The 22,569-nt window shown below is 38.8% G+C and overlaps 1 protein-coding gene across 1 annotated transcript; it reads right to left on the bottom strand.

Moving 5' to 3' along the window:
- Positions 1 to 3,639: 3,639 nt before the first annotated feature.
- On the bottom strand, positions 3,640 to 22,300 carry LOC139732975 (merlin-like). Its single transcript, XM_071643812.1, has 13 exons — positions 21,816 to 22,300; positions 14,939 to 15,067; positions 13,580 to 13,786; positions 12,080 to 12,231; positions 11,341 to 11,416; positions 10,625 to 10,759; positions 9,936 to 10,010; positions 9,105 to 9,218; positions 8,392 to 8,514; positions 6,486 to 6,617; positions 5,798 to 5,883; positions 4,953 to 5,058; positions 3,640 to 4,264 (listed from the first exon to the last, which is right to left on the bottom strand). The coding sequence occupies exons 1-13, from the start codon at positions 21,894 to 21,896 to the stop codon at positions 3,920 to 3,922; spliced, it is 1,761 nt and encodes a 586-aa protein (XP_071499913.1). The 5' UTR covers positions 21,897 to 22,300; the 3' UTR covers positions 3,640 to 3,919.
- Between the last annotated feature and the right edge of the window lie 269 nt (positions 22,301 to 22,569).

The raw sequence follows: 22,569 nt of genomic DNA, 5'->3' as shown, positions 1-22,569 counted from the left end.
ACAATTAATCTACAGATTGTAGCAAAGTATAGATAGTAGTATAGTAGCAAACACTAACACAAATAAATTATATCTTTCATGTCTGTGCGCAGATATTCCCCCCTCCCCCCCCCCCCCCCCCCCCCCCCCCCCCGGCTCAATGATCTTGAATGAAAGTGTGTTTGGTTGCTTTTTTTTCTCTCATTTTTTACTGCTGAATACTTAAAGGGGAAAGTCTGAATGATTTTTATAATTTCACATCATGTAGTACATAAATCAACAGCTCCATGTATAGATTTGTGAAATTTCTTGTGGTCCTAAGCAGATAAGCCAATACTCTGCAAAACCCAAATAAAGTCCATTGAACAAGGATATGACATAGTAGCTCACATATTTCAGAAATGTAGCAATGTAATACCAGTACAATACCACTTGCTTAACAAGCCACCTGGGTAGACCTTATGCATGCTTTCTTCTTTGGATCTGCTTCCTTGAGCCCCAACTCATGCTTTCTTATGATGAAGCTGCCATGTTCTCATCCTTGTTCATTGTGATTTGTTATACATTTTTTGAATACACTCTTATTCCTCATCCCAATCACTATAAATTCTCAAACTCTGTACCCAGTATACAGTTGCTAAAATGCAAAAGTCTGAAAATCATCCTGAGGTCTCCTTTGACATGTTTTGAACTTATATCAAGATGGCAATGCTTCAAAGCTTGACCTAGCAATACAGAATACCAGATGACTTCAAAGAAACTTGTGTAGTACTGCAAGCAAATTTCAAGATTCCTTGAAAAAAAGTACTGGAGGTTTGGTGGTTTGTAAGATGCAGACAGTAAACTATGTCTTATTTGTTACTCTGGTTCAGTGTACAAGTTGAGAAGAGGAATAGATTTCATGTCACAAACTAGAATGTTGGCAGCTTTGAGCTTAAAGATGTCTGAATACTGTGAAATTATCTAATATTACAGCTTTCATTGTTACAGAAATCTGCATAGGGGCCTAACATTCTAACCAGGTTATTACAGATTATTAGTCTTCAACAATCATTCAGCATTTTTTTTTTTTTTTGGGGGGGGGGGCAAATAGTACTTTAACTGGTCTCAAGTCAATCTTCAAGGGCTAGAACAGAAATATGTATGTCAGTATGACTAGCCATGAGATGTTTGGAAAGATAGTAATTATTTTGAGTTACAATCAATTCATCTTTACTCCAGATCCAAACAATTCTGTGCAAACAGGAGCTACCAACTTTGAGAATACATCATACAAAGATTAAGTCTTGATGTCGAAGTACTGATACCTTATTCTAAAGTGAGAATACCACTCTGATTATCATTTGAAAATATTTCTAGTACAAGCAAAATGTTGAGGTGAGACGATGAGAATACAATCACAAAGTACATGAATTAAAACAAGGTTGTGACATTTGAACATCCTATAGAACATCACCCACCCTAACTTTCACTTTTGTGTCATTATATTGCTCCTCAAAAAAATCATAATTCAAATATCTGCAATTTGCTTCAATTCAACATCTGTGTCAGGTACATCAAAGAATCCAAAAACTTTCCAAAACAATAACCTTACAAACAATAACAAAAAACAACTGCTCACTTCAAGCACCCTGGGTAAGGTGGATGGGGCATTTTGCAAAAACTTATTACTGTTATCATCACTATTCATCAATAACACCATTGGCAAGTCCAATGGTTACAGTCACAATTAGATGTTTTTGAAGAGCAAGAGAAAAGAAAAAATTATACAATCAGTGCATCCTTGGTCATGGGTTATATATGTGAGACATCATCTAGTGGTACGGTTCAAAGTATATTGCAATATTTGTGAGGGTTTTGTTTTTCTTTGTTTTGTTTGTTTTTACTGCTACAGACTGGGCTGATCCTATTACCCTACACATCTTTTTTCAACACATTACATTTTGAAAGTAACATTAACAATTAAATTCCACATTCTTCCATCAATCAAAATTTTATCTCTCCCTTCATCTATCTCTAACTCTTATTATTCAGTACGCCACACACTCTCTCATCAAAATAAATATATTCCTGTATCTCGTCTCTTTCTCTCTCTCTCTTACTGTTTTTGTAATGCCTCTTTGGCATCGTAACACTCATCATCATCATAGAATACAACATGCAACAGAGATTTCTTGCAAAAAAAAAATATAAAGAAATAAAAATATTTCTCTGGCACTGAAAATCTAAAAACTTGGAGATACGTAGACAAAACAGTACTAAGTGTCCTACAGAAATCAAGTTGAGTTTGAAATATGGAAAGGAGATTGCAACATATTTAAAGAGAAATAGCAAAAATTCATTCTCACAAAATGATGGTCTTACATTTCTCACACCCCTCCCTGCAGCCTACGACACCCCACCCCCTTTAATGCATGCAGTGACTAGCATAGATATGTAAAGAATTAATATAGGGCCATGTTACATAATATGTGTCATGTGAACTACAGTTTTTTGTATTACACGTTGGATATGTGCTACATGTTATATGCTATGTGTTACATCATACATAAAACAATTTCTGATTCAATGTAAATTTAGCACCCTTACGTGCAGAGGCATAAAAATCGATTTAATTTACACACAAGATTTGATTTGATTGAAAGTCAAGTTCTGAATCACTCTAGTTGCCTTCTTCTAAAACATAATTTTGTAATTAATTTTTGTTGCTATCATTGTGGGCATCAGAACTAGTAAAAGTGTATGCATAGATTTAGATTGTTCAGCAAAATTCACCATAGACAGTGTTTGCAAAAATTATGAGTCTACAGTCATCAATAAATAATTGTGACCTCGTCAAATCCACAAATATTCTTGTGCTCCCTTTAACCTTTGGTGCTGTGACATACCAATAATTCCAATTTTCAATTTCAATTTCAAATGTATTATGTAAAACTATTACCTTTCCGTGTACGAAAATAAAATATAACTGACTTGAAATTGAAATTGAAAGAACCCTTCTGGACGAAAGTCTCAACCAATGTGATTTTGATCTACAAGTCGATGTTAAAACCCCCAAATATGTCACTTTCCGCCAAATAGTGAACTGGATAGAATAATACAAAACAAGGCCAGTGGATTGAAAACAGGTCAGTAGATGTCTTATATAATCCTAATCAAAGCTGATAATCTATCAAATCATATCAAAAGAAAGTGTGATGACATTATGCAGATATGACATACATGTATGCAGCACGATACACAAAGCCCACCATGTATTGCAACCCAGCCTGAACAATCATGTCAGATATTCGCTGGTTGAATCTACATGCATATCATAGAAATAGCTGACCAAGGTTTCCTTGAGAGTAAGAACTCTCCTTACCCTCCAGATGGCCTGAAAGCATTTAAAGACATCAAATTTGCGGTGGTCAACATTTACACAGTGCAAGTTTTCGTCACATGATCATACACACAGACAAAACGTCAGACTCAAACACACAGGGAGACGATGCGCAGAGTTTTTTTTTCTGCTTCCCCTCAGGAAAGCATCAAGATGTATCTGCACTACACACCACAAGTGTGTAACAACACAAATTTGGATGCACCATTCACAGAAAATCCATCAGTGTACACACTGCTCTCATCAAGTCAAGCTGTAACAGTGATCCATCTCTCGAGCATTGGTGCTTTGAGTTGTAATGCTCACAAATTGAGTTCACATATCATGCGAAGATTTCTCTCTCACAAACGTAGTCGTTAAAAAAAATAAGTAGCCACTGGAACACAGGACGTAAGGACCGAGTTGTGTCAAAAGAAGCGAACACTCCTAAAAAGGTCCGGCTGGATTAAACACCATCTCCGAGCACACTTGATGTGACAGTCACGCGCAGAAAGTCAAACCATCACTAAGTTCGGTGGATTATACGCAGTCACGGGATACAAATCACGCAGGGCGAGATCAGAGCTCCTCAAAGAAGGCAACGCGGGCACGCGTGGTGCCTTTGCTGATCTTGTTCAGCGTGCTGGATTTGGTCTCCCCGGTCCGGTTGACCTCGTTGAAGATGCGGTCTAACTGGGTCTGCTTCTCTTCCACCTTCAGCTCCTCGATCTCTGACTTGAGCTCGTTCAGCTGCCGCTTGAGGTGTTTGGATCGCTCCAGGTAATCCACTCGGCTCTCCTCAATGTCCTTTGAAAGCTTCTCGACATCCACCTCCTCCATTAGTTCCATCTCGCCCGAGCTGAGCTCCTGGTCCACCGCCAGCGCCGCTAGCTCGTTGCTGAGGGAACTCTGGCTGCGCTCCAGCTGAGGGCGGTGGCGGTGGTGACGGTTGTGATGATGGTGATGACAATGATTATGGTGGAGATGGTGATAATGGTGGTGGTAATGGTAGCAGTGATGATGGCGGGCGTGGTTGTGGTTGTGATGATGGCGGTGATGATGATGGTGGTATGGTAGTGATGATGATGGTGATGGTGGTGGTGGTGGTAGTAGTGGTTGTCATGGTGATGAGGGTGGTGATGATGGCAGTGATGATGGTGGTGGTGATGGTGGTGGTGGGGATGGGAGAAACATTATAATACATGAAAGACACTAGCTGAGAGAGGTACACCAGATATTCATGAATCTACACGTATCATGCCAAACTCTACAAAGTTGTTTTTATCATCCACATACTTTGTGACCAATTTACCATATAATTAAGTAGTTTCTCTTTTCACATGTCAACTGTAAAGTTTTAGTTGTTATTTCAAGATATTTCTGTATGCTACATCATTTTCTTTTGTTTGTTGCTATTCATTTCACAAGGTCAACATTGCATTTGAAAAGAATACTAGCCTGTTAAGGGGCAAGCTATTTTTTTTTTCTGTAACACACATTTGTCATAGACAGAAATAGACAATGCCAAGTACTTTTACAACACTTCATTAATAGTGTCAGGAAAGTGGCTTTCCCTGAGTTTATCTTATGACCATCATTTCAGCCAACTTACTGCTGTCATGGGTCTTCTTGAGATCTGGATGAGTTTGTCCTTTGCCTCCTTCTCAGCTAGCCTGGCACTGAAGAGCATGTGCTTCAGGTCCTCTGCCTCTTTACACCTTCATCAGTGACAAGTTCATCACATGATTCACAAGTCAAGTCACATGATTCATAGGTCAAGTCACATGTCAGGTCACATGATTCATTAAGAGTCTACACTTCATTTCATCCATCTAAGGTCTACTTTGGGGGGTTTTTTTGGAGGATAATCCATCTTACACTTAAACTTGCAAACGTTTCAGATCTAGAGAGCCACTGATAAAGACATTACAAAGAGATGCTTAATTTCTCTACACAATGACAACACTGTGAAAAGTGAAAAACATGGCAAAGCATTTTTGAATGATAAAATGAATTAATCCTTTTCAATAATCAAATCATATCTGCAGAAATTAAAAAAAATCAAACCATGTGAAAAGTACAAATTTGATAACAATACTCAGGAGTCACTTGAAAATTCCCAACAGTGGTACAAACAAGTACAGTACATTCAGAAACTTTGCCTAATGTGCTAGTCCCATTAATTGCAATTACTGAATGGACACACTTACCCAGTGCATTTACTGTTACATCTTTTCTGCAATAAATTTCTAAAGCAATCTTTTCTTGCCAAAAATTATGGCAGTACTTTCCCACGCTTATTTTTTGTTTACCAGAATATATACTATCCTAATAATAGAAGTCAATGAAAAGATTGATTCATTTTCCTCTCTTTATTCAACACAGCTAGCACAATACAGAAATCATGTTTTCACAGAGTTCTTCATGTCTTCAAATTTTCTTTGAAAAGGATCTCACCTTTGTTTGGACTCTTCTGCCAGCTTGAATGCCATGAATTCTGCTTCCTGTGCCTTCATTTCCATCAGCCGCTTTTCTTCCGCTGTCTGTTGACAAGATATCGTATAAAAGTGGGTCATTTTTAGTCATTTTTTATCATTTTTCCACTTAATCTGCCAAACCCAAATAGTCATTTTCATTTTTGAAAATACTGGTCCATGTCATAACAACTATGTTAAAAGGAAACAACAATATTCATTGTAAACCTCCAGTGGAAAAAAAAAAAAACTGTTTCTGAAGCATGCCATTTTAGAGAAAAATGAAAATGTGTAAGTGGGGGGTTAAGGACATATCTAACTACTTAATATTCCAAGATAGCTGAATTCATACCCTAATTACATAACAGAAACATGACGTCTAATCCAAACAGAAAAAAATGAGTACAAAGCTTCACTTATGTTATATATTTAAGATACATATACATGTATATCAGGAACAAAGCTGGCCAAAATGGTTCAGTTACACATCAAGATCCTATAGGCTGTTTTTAAGAACTAAGGTTTCCACAGATGGTGAATTACTTTTACATGTATATCAGTGTGATTTGGGCCAACAAGAACTATTCTCAATTCCAGACCTTCTCTGCTGTCCCTGGAGGGGAAAGCAGCATCCCCAAGGGATTCAACCAGAGTTAAGAGGAGTCACTAACCTTTATTGCCTCCATCCGTATGGCCTGGATCTCCCTCTCCGCCTGGTCTGCCTTCTGAGCTAGGAGCATTGCCTCCTCCTCGGCCACCTGGGCCTTCTCATTCAGCAGCTCAGCCGTCTCCTCTGACCTCATCTGATATTAGAGAAAAATCAAGAGAAGATGTTGGGATAAATTCCCACTGGTCGAAGCCAAGAGGAACTTGGTACTAGGACTGCAGTTCCAAAAAAAAATTGTCTTAAAAGACCCAGCAGCATGGGGATTCATGGAGTGGGAAGGATGTCCCGGTTGGGATATAGTCAAGAATCCCTGTAACAAATCATGGATAGCTTTATCACTGATCTCTAAGTACTCATACAGCTGCAGAATCTCCTCTGGAGTTGAGCGTTACCACTGAGCATACGCTTCGATGTATACATATTCACTGACCAGTGCAATTTGTGGTTTTTGTAATATACCCTGGTGGACAGCTCATGAATAGGACCACCCATGAATCATCACCAACACCACCATTAACACCACCCAATTTTGTCTACACTACCTAGTCTTTAATTAAAGACGTCATTTACCATTTGCAGATGAAACAAAAACCCAGCTTTAGTGCTTCAAAATAGTTCTAAATTGTGAGTTAGGGATAGAAACAACCAGTGCAAAAAGTTTAATCAGTATAATTAATGTTAAGTATTGTTGAGTATACAAAATGTGAACAATAGTTATAATAAAATGTTTCTAGACTAAACTGTCTCCAGTTATAGTTTACTGAGAAAAATGGTGATATCTCCTTATATTTCAGGCTTTATTTCAAAATTTTTACATGATAGGATGTTTTGTGATACAACTGATCTACACATATGCATCAAATGTGATATCTCAAACATTTTTTAAATCACTGCTCCCAATGGTAAACTGCACTTTTAAGACATACACTGGATGTTTATCCCCAGTGTATATCTACAGATGCCTGGACTAAACTAAGGATTGTTTAGATGAGTAAATGTACACACATATTTGATTTTGTGACTGAATTCAGTTGACATGTGAATGAGGTCAATGATGTCCATAGCTTTGTCACATGCATTTCATAGGGTCATTCACACCAAAGCCTCTTGTACTATCCTTGAGCTCAGAATATGGAGTGTGAAATGGGTCAATGATGTCTGCAGCCTTACTACATGCCTACTTCAGGGTCATTCTAACCAATGTTCCTTATGTGCTATCCTTGAGCTCAGTATATCATATATGAACTTGGTCAATGGTATCAACAGTTCTATGACGTACACTTACTCGGCCATCATTTTCAGCAGACCCTTATGTGCAATCTTTGTGATGATGTATAATGTATGTCCTGGATCAATCATTTTCATTATCTTTATAATATGCCTACTGGAGGGTCATTTTCACCAGCTCCTTGTGTACTATCTTTGAGTTCAGCACAAAACATGTGAACTGGGTTATAATATCAATAGCCTCAAACATGCCTAATTGAGAGTCATCCTCACCAGATGCTATTTGTTATCCTTGTGATCAGGGTATGTATGTGAAATGATTCAATGATATCCATTGCCTTACAACATGTTTACTAGGGATTAATTCTCATCAGAGCTATGTGTACCATCTTTCAGATTGGGATATGATGTACAGTACGAACAAGATCAATTATTTGCATAGCCTTATTGCATGCTTCCTCAGGCTTGTTCTCACCAGAGCTAGGTGTTCTATCCTTCACCTCAGGATGTGATATACATGTATGAACAAGATCACTTATATCCATAGCCTTACCACATGCCTACCAGAGGCTTGTTCTCACCACAGCTTCTTGTTGTCTTTCAGCCTACGAGATGTTGCACAGTATGAACTAGGTCAATTATATCCATAGCCTTATCACATGCCTACTAGGGTACGTTCTCACCAGAGCTTCGTGTGCTATCCTGGACTCCTCCTGGATATGTCTTAGCTGCTTCTCCATATCCTCCTTCTCCTGCTCCGCCTTCTGTCTCAGCTGTCGCTCCTTCATCAACTTTTGTTTCTCCACCTGGAGGAAGAGAATGCATCCCAGAGATTGGACTGGTTACTGGAATCAAACCAAGCTTGTTGGTCACTACATTCCTTACATTTTATTATTGCATTATTTATATGCATTCCTTTTGTGATGGTTGAGTCTCAAGCAAAACCAAATTAACTATTGCAGACAATTGAGTAGACAGCATTACGCTTCAGGAAAGGGGGTACACCTACAAGAAGCTCAGGACAAGGAAAGAAAACTAATCCCAAACGAAATCATGGTGTAGACATCACAGGTAATCAGTCTTATAGTAAGGTTATCATGGTCAGACAATATCATACTTATGTTATCATTAATAATATAATTGCCATCATCATTATCATTATCCATAAATTTCAGTACCACTTGTAGTATGTAGTAGTATCAGGAGTAGTAGTATCACCATCATTATCATCATTACTACTTATTAAACTGGAACCAACCTTACTTCAACTTCCACCATTACTTCTTATTCTACTCTTGCTGCTAATACTACTATTTTCTCTAAATACTACTTAAATACTATTGTCGCTACCACAACTCTTATGACTACCACCTGCCGAGGGGTGTGTCACACTCACCTGTTTCTTGGCTTTCTCCTCCCTGGCCTGAGCTCTCATCTGCTGGACCTCCATGGAGTCCACTCTCCTCCTCTGCATGAAGAGTTCATGGTTCCCCATACACAGGTCTAGGATCTGGGGGAGCAAGCATTAGGGAGTTTCAGATCTGACAAAAGTGGTATCACACATCATCCTCAGAAACAAACTTGAATGGAAATTGGGATGGGGAGTAGCAATGGGAAATTGGTAATGAAGGAGGGGCATAGGAGAGAGGTAAAGGGAGATAGGTAATGGGGAGGGGCAAAGGAAGAATGGGCGATAGGGGAAAGCATTAGGGTGGCGAGGGGAAACGGGTTGGGGTAATGAAGAGGGGTAGTGGGAGACAGGTGATAGAAGAGGAGCAATTGGTAAGCATCAAAAGGGGAGGGGCTATAAGGGATAATGGGGGGTACAATGGTGGTAGGGCAATTGGGAAGGGCAATGGGAGGAGAAGCAATGGGGAGGGGTAATGGGGAAGAGGAAAGGTGGGGAAGGAGGCAATGGGGGAATGATGGGGGGAACAGTGGGTTAGGGAAGTGAAAAGGGGCAATGGGGCAGGAGCAATGGGGACGGGTAACAGGGGGAAAAGCAAAGGCGGATGGATGCAGTAGGGGAACAATGGGGGGTAGGGAAGTTGGAAGGGGCAATGGGGGAGGGCAATGGGAGGAGTAAAGGGGAGGGGCAATGGAGGACGAGCCAGGGCAGGAAGAGGCAATGGGGTATATGGGGGATAATGTGGGTGTGGAAGTGGAAAGGGGCAACGGGGGTGTTGTTCAGGTTAAGGCTGTGCAAACTTGTCAATACAGTACTTACCAGTTTGTTCATATGAAACTTTGGTGAAATGAAGCAGAAATTTGGTGACTTCTTGGTAATGGGCTTAATGGTGAACTGAAGAAAAATAGAGAGAAAAGGGGGAGTCAGGAAAGAGATTTTTTTTTAAAGATGCTTTTATGCTTTTAACCTTTAGGACATGAGCAAAGTTATACAGATCATTACTCCAACATAAGCATAACAATGTTAGCAAACTATGGACAGAGCAAATGAATTCTTAAGGTCCTCTAACCTGAATTCCAATTTCAATACAGCATCCAGTGAAAGTTTAAGTTCATCTCTGGTGGCATTTAACAAGAAACTGGGGGAAACTGCCTCCATGAGCAAGGGTAAGAAGTACAATGATCACCCAACAGCAATGGTTTCAATTGTATAAGGACATACAGTTATATTTTTCTACAGAAGGAAATCTACTTACATTATTCTGTAATTACTATTTTTGTGGTACTCGATATCACCTGTCACACTGAAGCATGCATTTCACTTCTTGTTTGAGAGATAATAATCTTCTGTTTTGTTTACACCCACTACCATAACATCTGGGCAGCATCACGCCTTACAAAAATCCATATACCATTCAGAAATTAATGTACCGGTATTGTACATTGTATCTCACAGGATAAAACAAATACAGCAATTTAAAGCATGAGTTTGAACTGATGCCCCATTACCTTCTTGTCTCTGTATGATATATGCCTGATGTCACTCCATGGGAAGGCTAGCTTTGGTACCAACTTGTTATCCAGCTCATATATACTGAGACCCGTTGCATCGACTCCGAGGTAAAGATTTGTACCCTTCTCATTCTGTTGAGAAGAAACAAACATGACTGACTTCACCAGAAAAAAAAACTTAATGACGACAATCTAGACATTTAAGTTTGATTAAGTTCTGCTTGAAAGAATCTCTTTGTATGACACTACTGTTATTTGCTGACCTTTATCAATTATTTGAGGTGAATCACAAGTGGTTGGATATTATGCACCTGTCTTCCAAAATATGTGTGAAACGGAACATTTTACTGGATCTTCACCTTGCACTAATAGCGACATGCAAAGTTGGATTGGATTGGCAATATGTGGTTTAAATACTTCTTACATTGGACCTCCATCTACTGTTCTGTGTTGGAACAGAAAAATCTTTCCCCTTAACAGAGGGGAAGGCATGAAAACATACAGCTCTACTTCAGCTGAACTCCCTTGGTCTTAAACCACAAAATGTTTGATTAGGCAGACACAGCTGGCTGCTTGTTCTTGGAGACTGACGGCATTTCAACATCATAAACTTGAATACTGGGAGTCTACAATCGCACACTGACAAATTTGTCACACGTCAAAAAGCACTTCACTGAAAATGAGAGATGTATCAACTGAATTTACTCACTAACCTTGATTTCAAAATAGCTGACTCCGTACATCTCAAGATCCTGAGCTATCTTGAGGTACTCCATCTCAGCTTCATCCCTGTAATCAAAGGCAAATAAATTTGACAATAACTTTGACAATATTGAAGTTAAAAGCATAACAAACAGAACTGCAACTGAGAGACAACGTAAAGTCTTAAAATCTTAAAATCAATGGACGGTAATGTAAAAGTGTAACCTAAACATGTTCCCTCTCAAAGTAGCTAGTGTAGAAACATTTTGTGGGCCCGTTTTCAAACTGATGAATATCTTCTGCTGTAAACCTAACACACACACAAAAAAAAAAAACTTTCAAAATCCACATTTTAAGAGTATTTCAATTATTGGAATCCGATTTATATGCCTACATCGTTGCTATGTCAGGCAAACTTTGGTGGACTTTCTGGTTGTAAAGATCATTTTTTTCAATTTGTTATAAAGACATGCAGGAATCATTACTACATTACTACACTGGTACACGTTAAAAGCTGTTGCAGAATATTACTTTGGGATTCCCCCCCCCCCCCCCCCATATTACTGGTAGCTTGATTCAGATATCTACATGACATGTACAATGTATTTATGCAGTGTACATTGTCATACCTTCTACAACTATCATAAAGAAACAAAGTGACATCATACCACAGTCATCGTACAATCGATACAGCCACACAAGGAAGGTACAGCTTTTGAGATGACCAAAAAGCAAGCTCTATAGACGAACCTGAGGAGGCCCTCGTGTTTTTTGTACCACGCAGTTATCCTCTCCTCCCATTGGCTGACCGACATGTCAAACTGGCTGATCACTCTCGTGGGTAGGAGGCCCTCATTGGCCAGGAATCCAGGTTGATGTACATTGGCTTCATAGTCACCATACTATTCACATACAAACACAGAAAAAAAAACCCACACAAGTGAAGAAAAGAATGACATCTTACCAATTTCATTACATAAATTTCCTACCTACAATAATTCATATGACTGTATTTATCTAAATACTTGAGGTAAAGATTTATGAACTGTAACTGAGATGCGTTCAGGCGCAGGGTTGCCAACATTTATAGATCAAAATCAGGGAGGTTCTAAAGAGCAATCAGGGAATTGCTGCTTGTGTGTAACATCCATCTCAACAGGCAAAATATCATCATTTAATCATAGAGTCTCTCCTTTTCTCTTTTCAGGACATGAAGTGATATCTATGTTTTCAGGAAGCCTCCTACGGAATCAGTGAAGGCTTTCAGTTCTGCCAGTGACTGCAAAATATATTGCATCTTAAAGGGAAATGATTAAGGATTCAAGTGGGTGCTATTACATGGTCCCTCATTTACTAATCATGCATCTGTCATGTTCTGAATGTCCGAATGAAGCCAATTCATATGGTAAGTCAAAAATAGTCAAACAATGTCAATTTCAGTTGGTCTCTTGATCTGCCACTGTTCCTGGCTGGTTCCACCTACCACAGACAGATCCTTTACAGACAAAGTTTGCTTGTTAGCTAGTCATGGAAACTTGCGTGTACATACAAAATGATCTACTCTGATTGACAGTGAACAATCTTTTAAAACATTGTCGATCTTGGCAATCAAGATGGTGGCACTCATCATGCCATCTAACAGCCCCTTCTTGAGTCCTAGATCCATGTCCCTCCAAGATCAGTAATCTCTGAGTAATCAGGCAGAGGACCTTGAAGTTACCCCATCATGATAAAGCACATCTTACTTCTCAGCACATGAGCCAAAACAGGCTTAGCTCCAGATATGATTTCTTATTCTGAAAAATGCTGCGACTGAAATCCAAGGAGGGTGACTGAAATCAGTGTCGTATATAAAGAGAGTCTGGCCAACTCGGTTTTCGGCTTATGAGTTTTGAAGCCTATGATTGGTCAAAACTGGTCATGTGATCTTTACGGAGCCATGTCTTTATTAAAGTGCACTCACATGCAGTGCCCATTGTTAACTACCCATTATTTGGCTTGCTTTCATTATCACGTCTGAGCGTACACGCCAATTCTCGTCAACGCCAACGCGTACACGCCAACACGAACACGCGTACATGCCTACACACGTACACACGTACACGCGTACACGTCAACACGTACACTCCAACTCAACGCCAACGCGTAATACGCTGGGGAACGACATGGTGTCCAATTTAGCAGTTGTCCAGACTCTCTTTATATACAACACTGACTGAAATGTCCGGAGGGAGCCCTCTACTGGTGTACCTTTGCCTGCACGGCATAGGAGGCCAGGAGGACGGAGGCCTCTGGGGAGCAGTAGATCTCTTCGTTGAGGATGAGCTGCTTGACCTGAAGGAAGAAGAGATGCTGGGTGATCTCCTGGATCAGCTCCTCCGACACCTCCTCCGGGTAGAACTTGGCCAGAAAGATGAAAGGCATGGGTTCCTCCTTGGGGATGTTCTGCTCCTTCACCTGAGAAAGAAGGAGTCGGAAAGAAGATCTGCTCATTGAGTTCAGAACCAGGGGGTGTTTCATAAAGCTGTTCTTAAAATTATGAACGACTTAAGAACGACTGGTGATCAGTTCGGATGTGCTATACTTATCAGAATTTCCATAATTCGGCACAAGAACTGATAACCAGTCGTTCTCGAGTAGTTCGTAACTTTAAGAACAGCTTTATGAAACACCCCCCTGGTGATTTATAAGATTCTGGATGACTTTTGGTAAGGTACAAGTTGTAACTTTGCATTTATACATTACAGTGGAGGTCTTGTGGAAATCTGAAAAAAGAGTGCATGAGGTGTAGTGAAATGGTCAGGAATCAAAGACACACATCAATGTTATCCTACAACATGGAACTTTGAGTAAGAGTAAAAGAAAATATCACTTCCTTCCCTTTGGTGTGTTAAAGCAAATGCTACAAAGACCTAGTAAAGGAGTACCAGTAGCACATTAACATGCACAAGACCCCCAAATATATATTCAGTGACTGCTGGTAATACATGTAGTTAAATACGAAGATCGAGCAAAGACTGTATCAACTTGAAAATTGTAATCTTTTTGTTTTTTACATTCAGAGATAGCAGTCTCAGATTTTCTTTTTCTTGAGTCTTGAGGCGTATGTGATGGTGCACATGTTATACCAAAATAAGTACAATTAAAACGTGATGCATACAATGTGCAAGTAAAAGATGCTCTTGAATTTAACAGCATCCTGTCACCAACAGGAGGCTTCATCCTTCTATCTGGAAGGGCAGCCTCTTGGAAAGCAGCAAAGGTTAATTGTGCTGTTACTGCTTGATGTGGTAGACAGTTCCATATACGGATGGCTCGAGGATAGAAAGAAAACTTGTAGAGGTCTATGGTGGCCACAGGTACTGTAAGCTTGAGGCTGTGGCCGTTCCTGCTGATGTATGGGGCTGGTGTTATGAAAGCTGGGAAGGAGATATTTACAAAGTAGTTGCCGTATTTTGAAGAACATTGTATCACAGTAATAATGTTCTCCTAAAATTACTTTTCAGTGATTACTTAAACTACTTTTCAGTAGACAAAACAGAACTGTCGACAATTATGTGTAAAAACAAAGATGGTGAAAGGTTGGTATTCTTGGGGGTGAAATCTCACCTTTTTGTCCATCTTCAGCCAGGCAATGTAATGCTTGGGGTCCTCGTATTGTAGACCAAAGTACCAGGTTTCCCTCAGGCCGATGGTCCTGCACACGAGGTCAAACAGTTGCCGACCTGTCGTCTTTATCTGCAGACAGACACATACATGTAATTCAGGACTTTTATACAATAATAGTACATCACAGCATTAATAGATTGATGTGTAAAGGTCACGCTCTCTTGGCAAAGCACTGTGGGAAGGTTAAAAGGAAACTGGGAGGTGTTTCATAATGCTGTTCTTAAAGATACGAACGACTTAAGATTGACTGGTGATTAGTTTTTGTGCTGCATTATAACAAAAAAAAAAAGAAATTCTGATACTTGTATAACACATCAGAACATGTTCCAGTTGTTCTTACGTCATTCATAACTTTAAGAACAGCTTTATGAACCCCCCCCCCCCCAATTCCTTGGAGCTGGAGCTAAAAATGATGAACTATTGGACAGATAAGATGTAACATTCCATTCATTCACTGGTTGATTTGTAATATTTGCTTTACAGAGTTGACAATTAGTCACAGTGGAAACTAGTAGGATATATACATGTACTTTGTACAATACCTCACATAGTAAAAGTAAATACTGTGGCAAACAAGTGATTCAAAGATCACCTGAGTGTGTCATTAAGTAACATTTCATGTCAGACAATTTCATGCAGCCAATCACAAGTAGCTAACAATGGAGTCTGTGGATATTTAAAGAGAGTTGCTGTATGTATTGTATGCCATTACAGAGAGCTCTGAATCCACTCTTCTAAAGAATTTCACTTTTGCAAAAAAAGTAAGCACATGAATAAATGTCATATCTTACTTTAACCCATTGAGGACGGGCTAATTTTGCTACAATACGCATTTCTCACAGACCCCTGCCCGAGTATACTCAGAACTTGTCCTTAACCGGTTAAAGAAGAAATCAACTCCAAAAATAAATAAACTCTGAAAGAAAGAAAGAGAAAAAAATTCCCTAATGAACATTCCAAAAATGACAAAAATATGATACATGATGTGAAAGATTGTACTGTATAACATTTTGAAATTTCACATTTTGGAGAAAAACATGATTTCTTGACCAAACCTTATGAATATTCAATGAGTGAGTTGATGATGTCATGCCCTCACAATTTTTCATGTATGTTTTCTCTCGCATTGTGACAAGGTTTTCCTGGGTTGCTTCTGAAAATAAGTACAGTTTGTACACTACAGTATAGGTACAATACTCCATGGGTTAGAAGTTGTCACAAGCACAAGCCAAAGTAAAGGGGAGGGGGATTACAATGTATCAAAGTGGATCCTAGAAATGAATACTGCGAGGAGAGAGAAAACAAGCAACACAAAAATATTACAGTACACATGTATGAATACATTTCAGAGTAATGCTCTGTTTTGTAGTTTACTTGGCTTCAATGCCTCTACTGTTTTTATCAGGGTAATGATGTGACAGGTCCCTTACACTCTGATTCAAATGTGATGAATAACTTTAAAGGGATGGTACAGTATTGGTGGAGATGAGAATTGGGCTTTTAACTTTTTGCGAGATACCAAGAAATCACTTATGATACAGTACAGAGCATACCATTTTAAGAGGAATTCAAAGTTTATTTGATGAAAATCGGGTTTGGAATGACTGAAACATCCAAAAACAAAGTACCGGTATAATAAAAGCAATCGTAATAAAGTGTGGGTCCCACACTTTATTAGAATCGCTCTTTTTTGGATATCTCAGCCATTTCAAAACCAATTTTTAACAAATAAATGTTGAATTCCTCATAGAATTACATGATCTTTCACATTTCATAGGAGGTTTCTCATATCTCACTAAAAAATGTTAGAAACCTGAAATTAGGTCTCAACCAAAACTATACAATCCCTTTAAGTTTTAGAGTATGAGCACCAAAACTATACAATCCCTTTAAGTTTTAGAGTATGAGCACATAGACACTAACGATGGCTTTGTGAGTTTGTACAAGGCGAATTGCACAAAGCTGATGTAACCTCATACAGAAACAGCCTCATTTTGACATAAAAATTAATAATAGTCTCTACATTTACTTGACAGACCAGAGTGTTTGGCATTTTATTTAGACTGCACGACATGCACCAGTCACTTGTATAACACAAACAAGATGTTCACTCTTTCAAGGACGCTTTTACGCACTACCGGCTGGCATGTGGAACACTCCACACTTGCCAAAACACAAACGGTTCTCTGGAGTTGACTAACCACAACCATGCATGTTATGTCTGTCACGAAATTACCCACCACTGGTATTTCAAAAATGCACTCATATTGGTCTGAAAGTACAATGAACCCAAACATGTCATTCTATGCCTGGTGAGAAGTGTGTTATTTCCAATGTCTCACCACACAGGCTGACGATGAGTATCTTAAATCAAAATGAAACAATGACTTGACACACTTTAGGAGTTCATTCGCTTTTGATATTCCTTGCATAGGATAAATCCATGTGCAGATATTGTATTTGTAATTTGTCTTTTGTGCCAAAGATCCAGTTAATGACCTGTATTGCAATACTGTCACAGTACAAAATGTATGCCATATTGACAAAATGATGAATTGCTCCGTCAAGTCTAATGCTAAGTTGTACGTAGGATTTTTTTTTTTTAATTCTACAGTACGTATTCTATTGCTTTGCACATACATGTACTTGTACACTGTACTTCAATGTATTCAAACTGGCTTCACGTAAAGTTGTCTGCAATTCAGCCTGCGGGCTGCCATGGATGATTTTCAATAAAATGCATTTTCAATTCTTGAAATCCAATTCAAGTTAGTGTATACATATTATCTATAGGTAAGTGTGTACTTTATGTTTGTGAAATCTTTCAAAACCTACAGTGTACCCTGTACCCTGTATTGTACAGGCATCAATGACATGACGTTGCATCACAATATTCATCTTCTCCTCTGTCTCATTCATGATGACCTGTTACTGATTTTCCATAAATTTGCTCCAAAAATTTGGTACCCTGGGCCTGGGCATTTATACTCTTCAAGATCATGGACACTAATTTAGTGTACAAATGTACATAAAACACCATGTATAGGCAACAAAACTACATTTCGTGTTTTTTTTTTATGGTTGTTTTTTTTCTGATAAAGACAGAATGCAGATTTGAAGTAACATTATTATTAGTCTATCACCATGTATTCACAGCAATCTACAGCGGTACTTTCAGATCTCCAAGAGGAATGATCCATCAATGAAAATCTGAAGGCAACTGAAGAAACAGCAGCCAGTTTGAGAGAAACAACAACAATTAAAAACATGAGGGTTTGAATGCTACACTTGTATGGTAATCCTTCATTGTGTTCAAAATATCACCAAGGAGTAAGTTGGAGTTCCAACTGGCTGTAATTAATCAAACAGTCGTCAGATTTCTATTGATGTACAAAAGAATTTCACAGGTGCATTATGCCTTTGATGATCGATGTTCGAAGCCGCCGTCTTGCTGAGCAATCTGATGATTCATTTTGAACGTTAACATAATATTGGCCATATTTTGCTTAAATCTATTTATTAAATGAAATGAAATTTCACTTAATAGTAAAGCATGTAAATCAAAAGTCAGTCCCATGCAGAAATTTGTGCAAAAGTGTAAATCAGAGCTGTATCATGTGAAAATGTTTAAAACTGTACCATCGTGGAAAGCCGGTTTTATCACTTCTCCGCTTAATTCCAACAAATGAAACTCTTTATTGATAGATCAGATTAATGCCCGAGTATGCCCAGTCGAGAAATTTTCATCTTTATTTCATCATCTTTTTGCGCAATTTCTATTTGCACATCCTCATCCGTCTGTACCACCTACAATGTTGTACACGTTTGTACCTTTCATATGGAGGGATAGCAAAAAGTACAAATGTAATTACCATCACAAAGACATATCTTCCTTAGAAAGTGGCTGGTGATTATGCAATGAGACACGAGTCAATTGTATTCCTGTCTGCGTGGCAGATCCTGTTTGGCACATGCTTCAAATATTTTTTAGCGGCGGCATCCAACATACATGTATAGTAAAGGAAATAAGACAGTTTTGACTCCATTCTCTTGAACCTCCTTGATATCACTAAGCTGATATTACCAATTCCTTGGTCATTTCTGCAATCACAACAATGAGGTACAGTGTACAACAATTCTCTTTAGATAATCTATAAACTGTACGGTAACCATGAAATAGTCTTGTACTGTAGTGACATTGATTCCTTGAGTGTACACAAGGGGGCTAATGTTTGTAGTACTACAGGGTTTTTTTTGTTTTTGTTTTGTGAAGGTCCTGTCATACTAGTAGTACCCGGTAGTAAAATATGGGCATTCATTGTCCAGCCATTTACAGCAAAGCCTAAATATTTAAAGTGGATTGAGTGAAAGCAGCAATGATTAGTAGAACAAATCAGTGAAAGTTTTAAGAAAATTGAACAAAATTGATTCAAAAGTTATGACTTTTTATATGTAAACTGCATCAGTAGACTATTGGACGACAGTATAAAGAAAATATAGGGAGAATAATAAACAAAATTTCACTTTTCATGAAAAGTGTACATTCCACAGTTTTGTACAAGTTTGTATATTATGTCAAGGGTAACATTATTTGCTCTGTTTTCTAAAAAGATATAAAGTCAAGTGCTCTTTCACTATGCCAGAAAAGTGAAAATATGTTCATTTTTCTTTATTTTCATAACTCTTGAACCAATTGCCCAATTTTGCTCAAACTCACACTGATGAGTTCTCTGCATTCACTCAATCCACATTTGAATCATATTTGAACTTTGGCTTCCTTTTAACAAATGAAACAGAATTTGGAGAGCTGAATACTGAGGCATCATATGCCTGCTTTCAGTATTTTCCAAGATATCAAGAAAACATTTCCTCTTTCGAAATGCACAAAAGCATTGCTTTGCTTGATTTTTCTAGTATAGAATTAGACACTCTGTGTTGCAGGCCATAGTTTGGTAGATACTGCTAGTGTATCGGTATTCAAATCAGTAACTTCAACCACACGCAAAAAGGATACTTTTAAAGGGGATGGCTTGTAACTGATCAGTGGGAATCAGTGGGGATGCTGGGGGATGATTGTTCTGATCCTTGTTGGATCAATAAGAGTACATCATATATCTATTGTTGTGTAAAAATCATTTGCTTCAGAATGGTCTTACATTGTATATGATGCAAGTAATGTGCAGGTTAATGTTTCCAGGTTAGCATGCCTGTACAGTGACAGGGCGATTAAACTGCACATTACTTGAATATGAGACCATTCTGTAGCAAATGATTTTCACACAATAATAGATACTATATTAATGTACTTTTATATGAATCCTACAAGGATTGGAACAATCATCCTCCATCATTCTCACTGATTCCCACTGATCAGTTACTAGCCATCCCCTTTAAGCCAGGGGTTGAATTTTGGACGTCTTTCTAAACTTTACATTTCTTGGATGCAGCGACAATTCTTTCCCCTATTGGAGTAGACATACAACGTATACAGGTATGGTATTACCAGACGGCATGCTAATTCCCCATGTGCACATCTCTGCGTACTAATGACATTCAAATATATGCATGGGACTTTGTAGACTAGCCTCACAGAGCATTGTATGGGCCGAAATCGCAAAAAAAAAAAATAATAAATGTGACACAAAAATATAAAAATGCCAAGAAATTCACATTTCATCTCAGAGTTAGATAGATGTCAATTTATCACGAGATCATCTCGTGAATTGTTACAAATGTTCATGTTAGACCTTATTTGTACCGCACAATGCGAAATTTCAGCCTCATTGCTGATTTTTCTTTGTCGTCCACTCAGTACGACTGTGTAGGGTATTGTAGGGTAGGAATTGTGATTCTGGTGCAAGGACAAGATGTGAAAGATGTTGATTATTCCATTTCGAAAATCGTGTCCAGAATTATAATGTGATTTGACACCGTGCTGAAATATAACTTTTTGTAGAGGGGTAAATTTACACTTGATGTCTATTTTCAAAAAACTGGAGGGAATAATTTTCATAATTTTGCTAAATTCATAATTTTCAGGACTAGGTGAATAACTGTTTTTTTCTTGGCTGCAATTTCACCTCCGAGTGTGGAATTGAGAGCCACGAAAAAAAAAAAAGATTCAGTGATACAATCCACTCTCCTACTGTAGATGGTCTAATTATTGTCTACAGATAGAAATGTAAAATCTGGAAAAAAAATCAAATGAGGGGTGATAGACAGATAGAATCTAGTGATACTTTGACTGAAATAGTGAAAGATCAGTCTCCATTTTATAATAAATGATATGTTCCGTGGAAACTACCGTCTGCTGGCTTCACGGAATCCCCTCCTATCTCCCCGGAAGAGGACCAATGGCAATGCATTAAAGACAGGCAGATTTATTGGTCTACATTTATATTGACCGTTTGATATTGTTCTTGTAATTTACAATGGGGTGATCAGAAAGCTCTAGCCACATTAGACAGAAAGATCCGTCTGTCCGGAGGACTCTTTTGTATTTTGCCATTAACGCCGTCCTCCGTAGACAAGAAGCCAGACGCAGTCTCCGCGGAACATTCCCCGACGGACAGATACAGACCGATCTTTCGGTCAATAGCCACATGAGATGACTGTCTGGTTGCATTGCATCAAATACAATCAAACACAACACAACACAACACTAACACTACAACAGCCAGCACTAACTCATCAATACATCATTGTTGACATTCTTCTGCGGAATTCCGTTCCACTACAACGTACCAGTCTCACAAATCGTGATGCAACACATGACATTGCCCCTTAGACAATTCTTTACAAAAGTCAAAAGACTCACATCGATACTGAACTCCAATTCAGCGTCCATAGTCTGTACTCGGACCGTGAAAGTTTTCGCCGATCGTCGCATTAGCGACATGATGGCTGTTCGGCTGTCACTCACAACAACAGTCTAGCTAAATTCGAGTTCCCTCGCTTCGGGACGAGTTATCAATGGCTAGCCAGAGGCACAGCGTTAGATCCCGCGCACAGACCGGGCACTTCCTGGCTACACACAACAGTCCACCGCCGCGTCCCCAGAGCACGCCCATCCATTCATCCGTAACTCCCGTTCATTGCATGCATCATGCGAATGGCATGTCACATTTGTCGGGTGTATTTTGGGCAAAACTCGCATTCTCACTTCTTACATCCTGCCCCATTCGCCTGACACAAATTTGTTGTTCCTTCTGAATACATCCAAATCACCCAATAATGCTACACACAGGAATCCTTAAGAAATTCACAAATATTCACTTTTCACGGCCACTTGCTCGCTCTCGAGTGTCCACTCAATCTTCTGTACAAAATAATACAACGGTGACAAATTTTGACTGAAATCAATATCTCAATGTGAGCAGTGGCGTTTGACACCGCACGTAAATAGAAAGATGTGTTTTCTACCAGTCTCCCGAGGAATGCTATTGCACCCTCGTGTTGGCTATCCAGTAAAACATGTACGCCAATTTCTTAGTCTGGAAAGGCATACCCTAATATAAACGCCAAGAAAACAAATTACATGGTACATCTGTATTTACTAAAAGGTAGATAGA

The sequence above is a fragment of the Diadema antillarum genome, unplaced genomic scaffold (assembly GCF_040938485.1).
Source record: "Diadema antillarum isolate AM-2024a unplaced genomic scaffold, OU_Dant_1.0 seq00000459_RagTag, whole genome shotgun sequence".
In the NCBI taxonomy this organism is placed as follows: domain Eukaryota; kingdom Metazoa; phylum Echinodermata; class Echinoidea; order Diadematoida; family Diadematidae; genus Diadema; species Diadema antillarum.
Note: the sequence above shows the minus strand (reverse complement) of the source record. Positions and strands in the feature narration are given on the sequence as shown.

Bases quoted from the DNA above. Each gene is read 5' to 3' on its own strand.
- LOC139732975 (XM_071643812.1), bottom strand. From the start codon at position 21,896: ATGTCGCTAATGCGACGATCGGCGAAAACTTTCACGGTCCGAGTACAG. The intron at 12,232-13,579 runs GTACACCAGTAG...GTATGTGAATAG, and splicing joins CCTATGCCGTGCAGGCAAAG to TATGGTGACTATGAAGCCAA. The intron at 9,219-9,935 runs GTAAGTACTGTA...TTGCTCCCCCAG, and splicing joins AGTTTCATATGAACAAACTG to ATCCTAGACCTGTGTATGGG.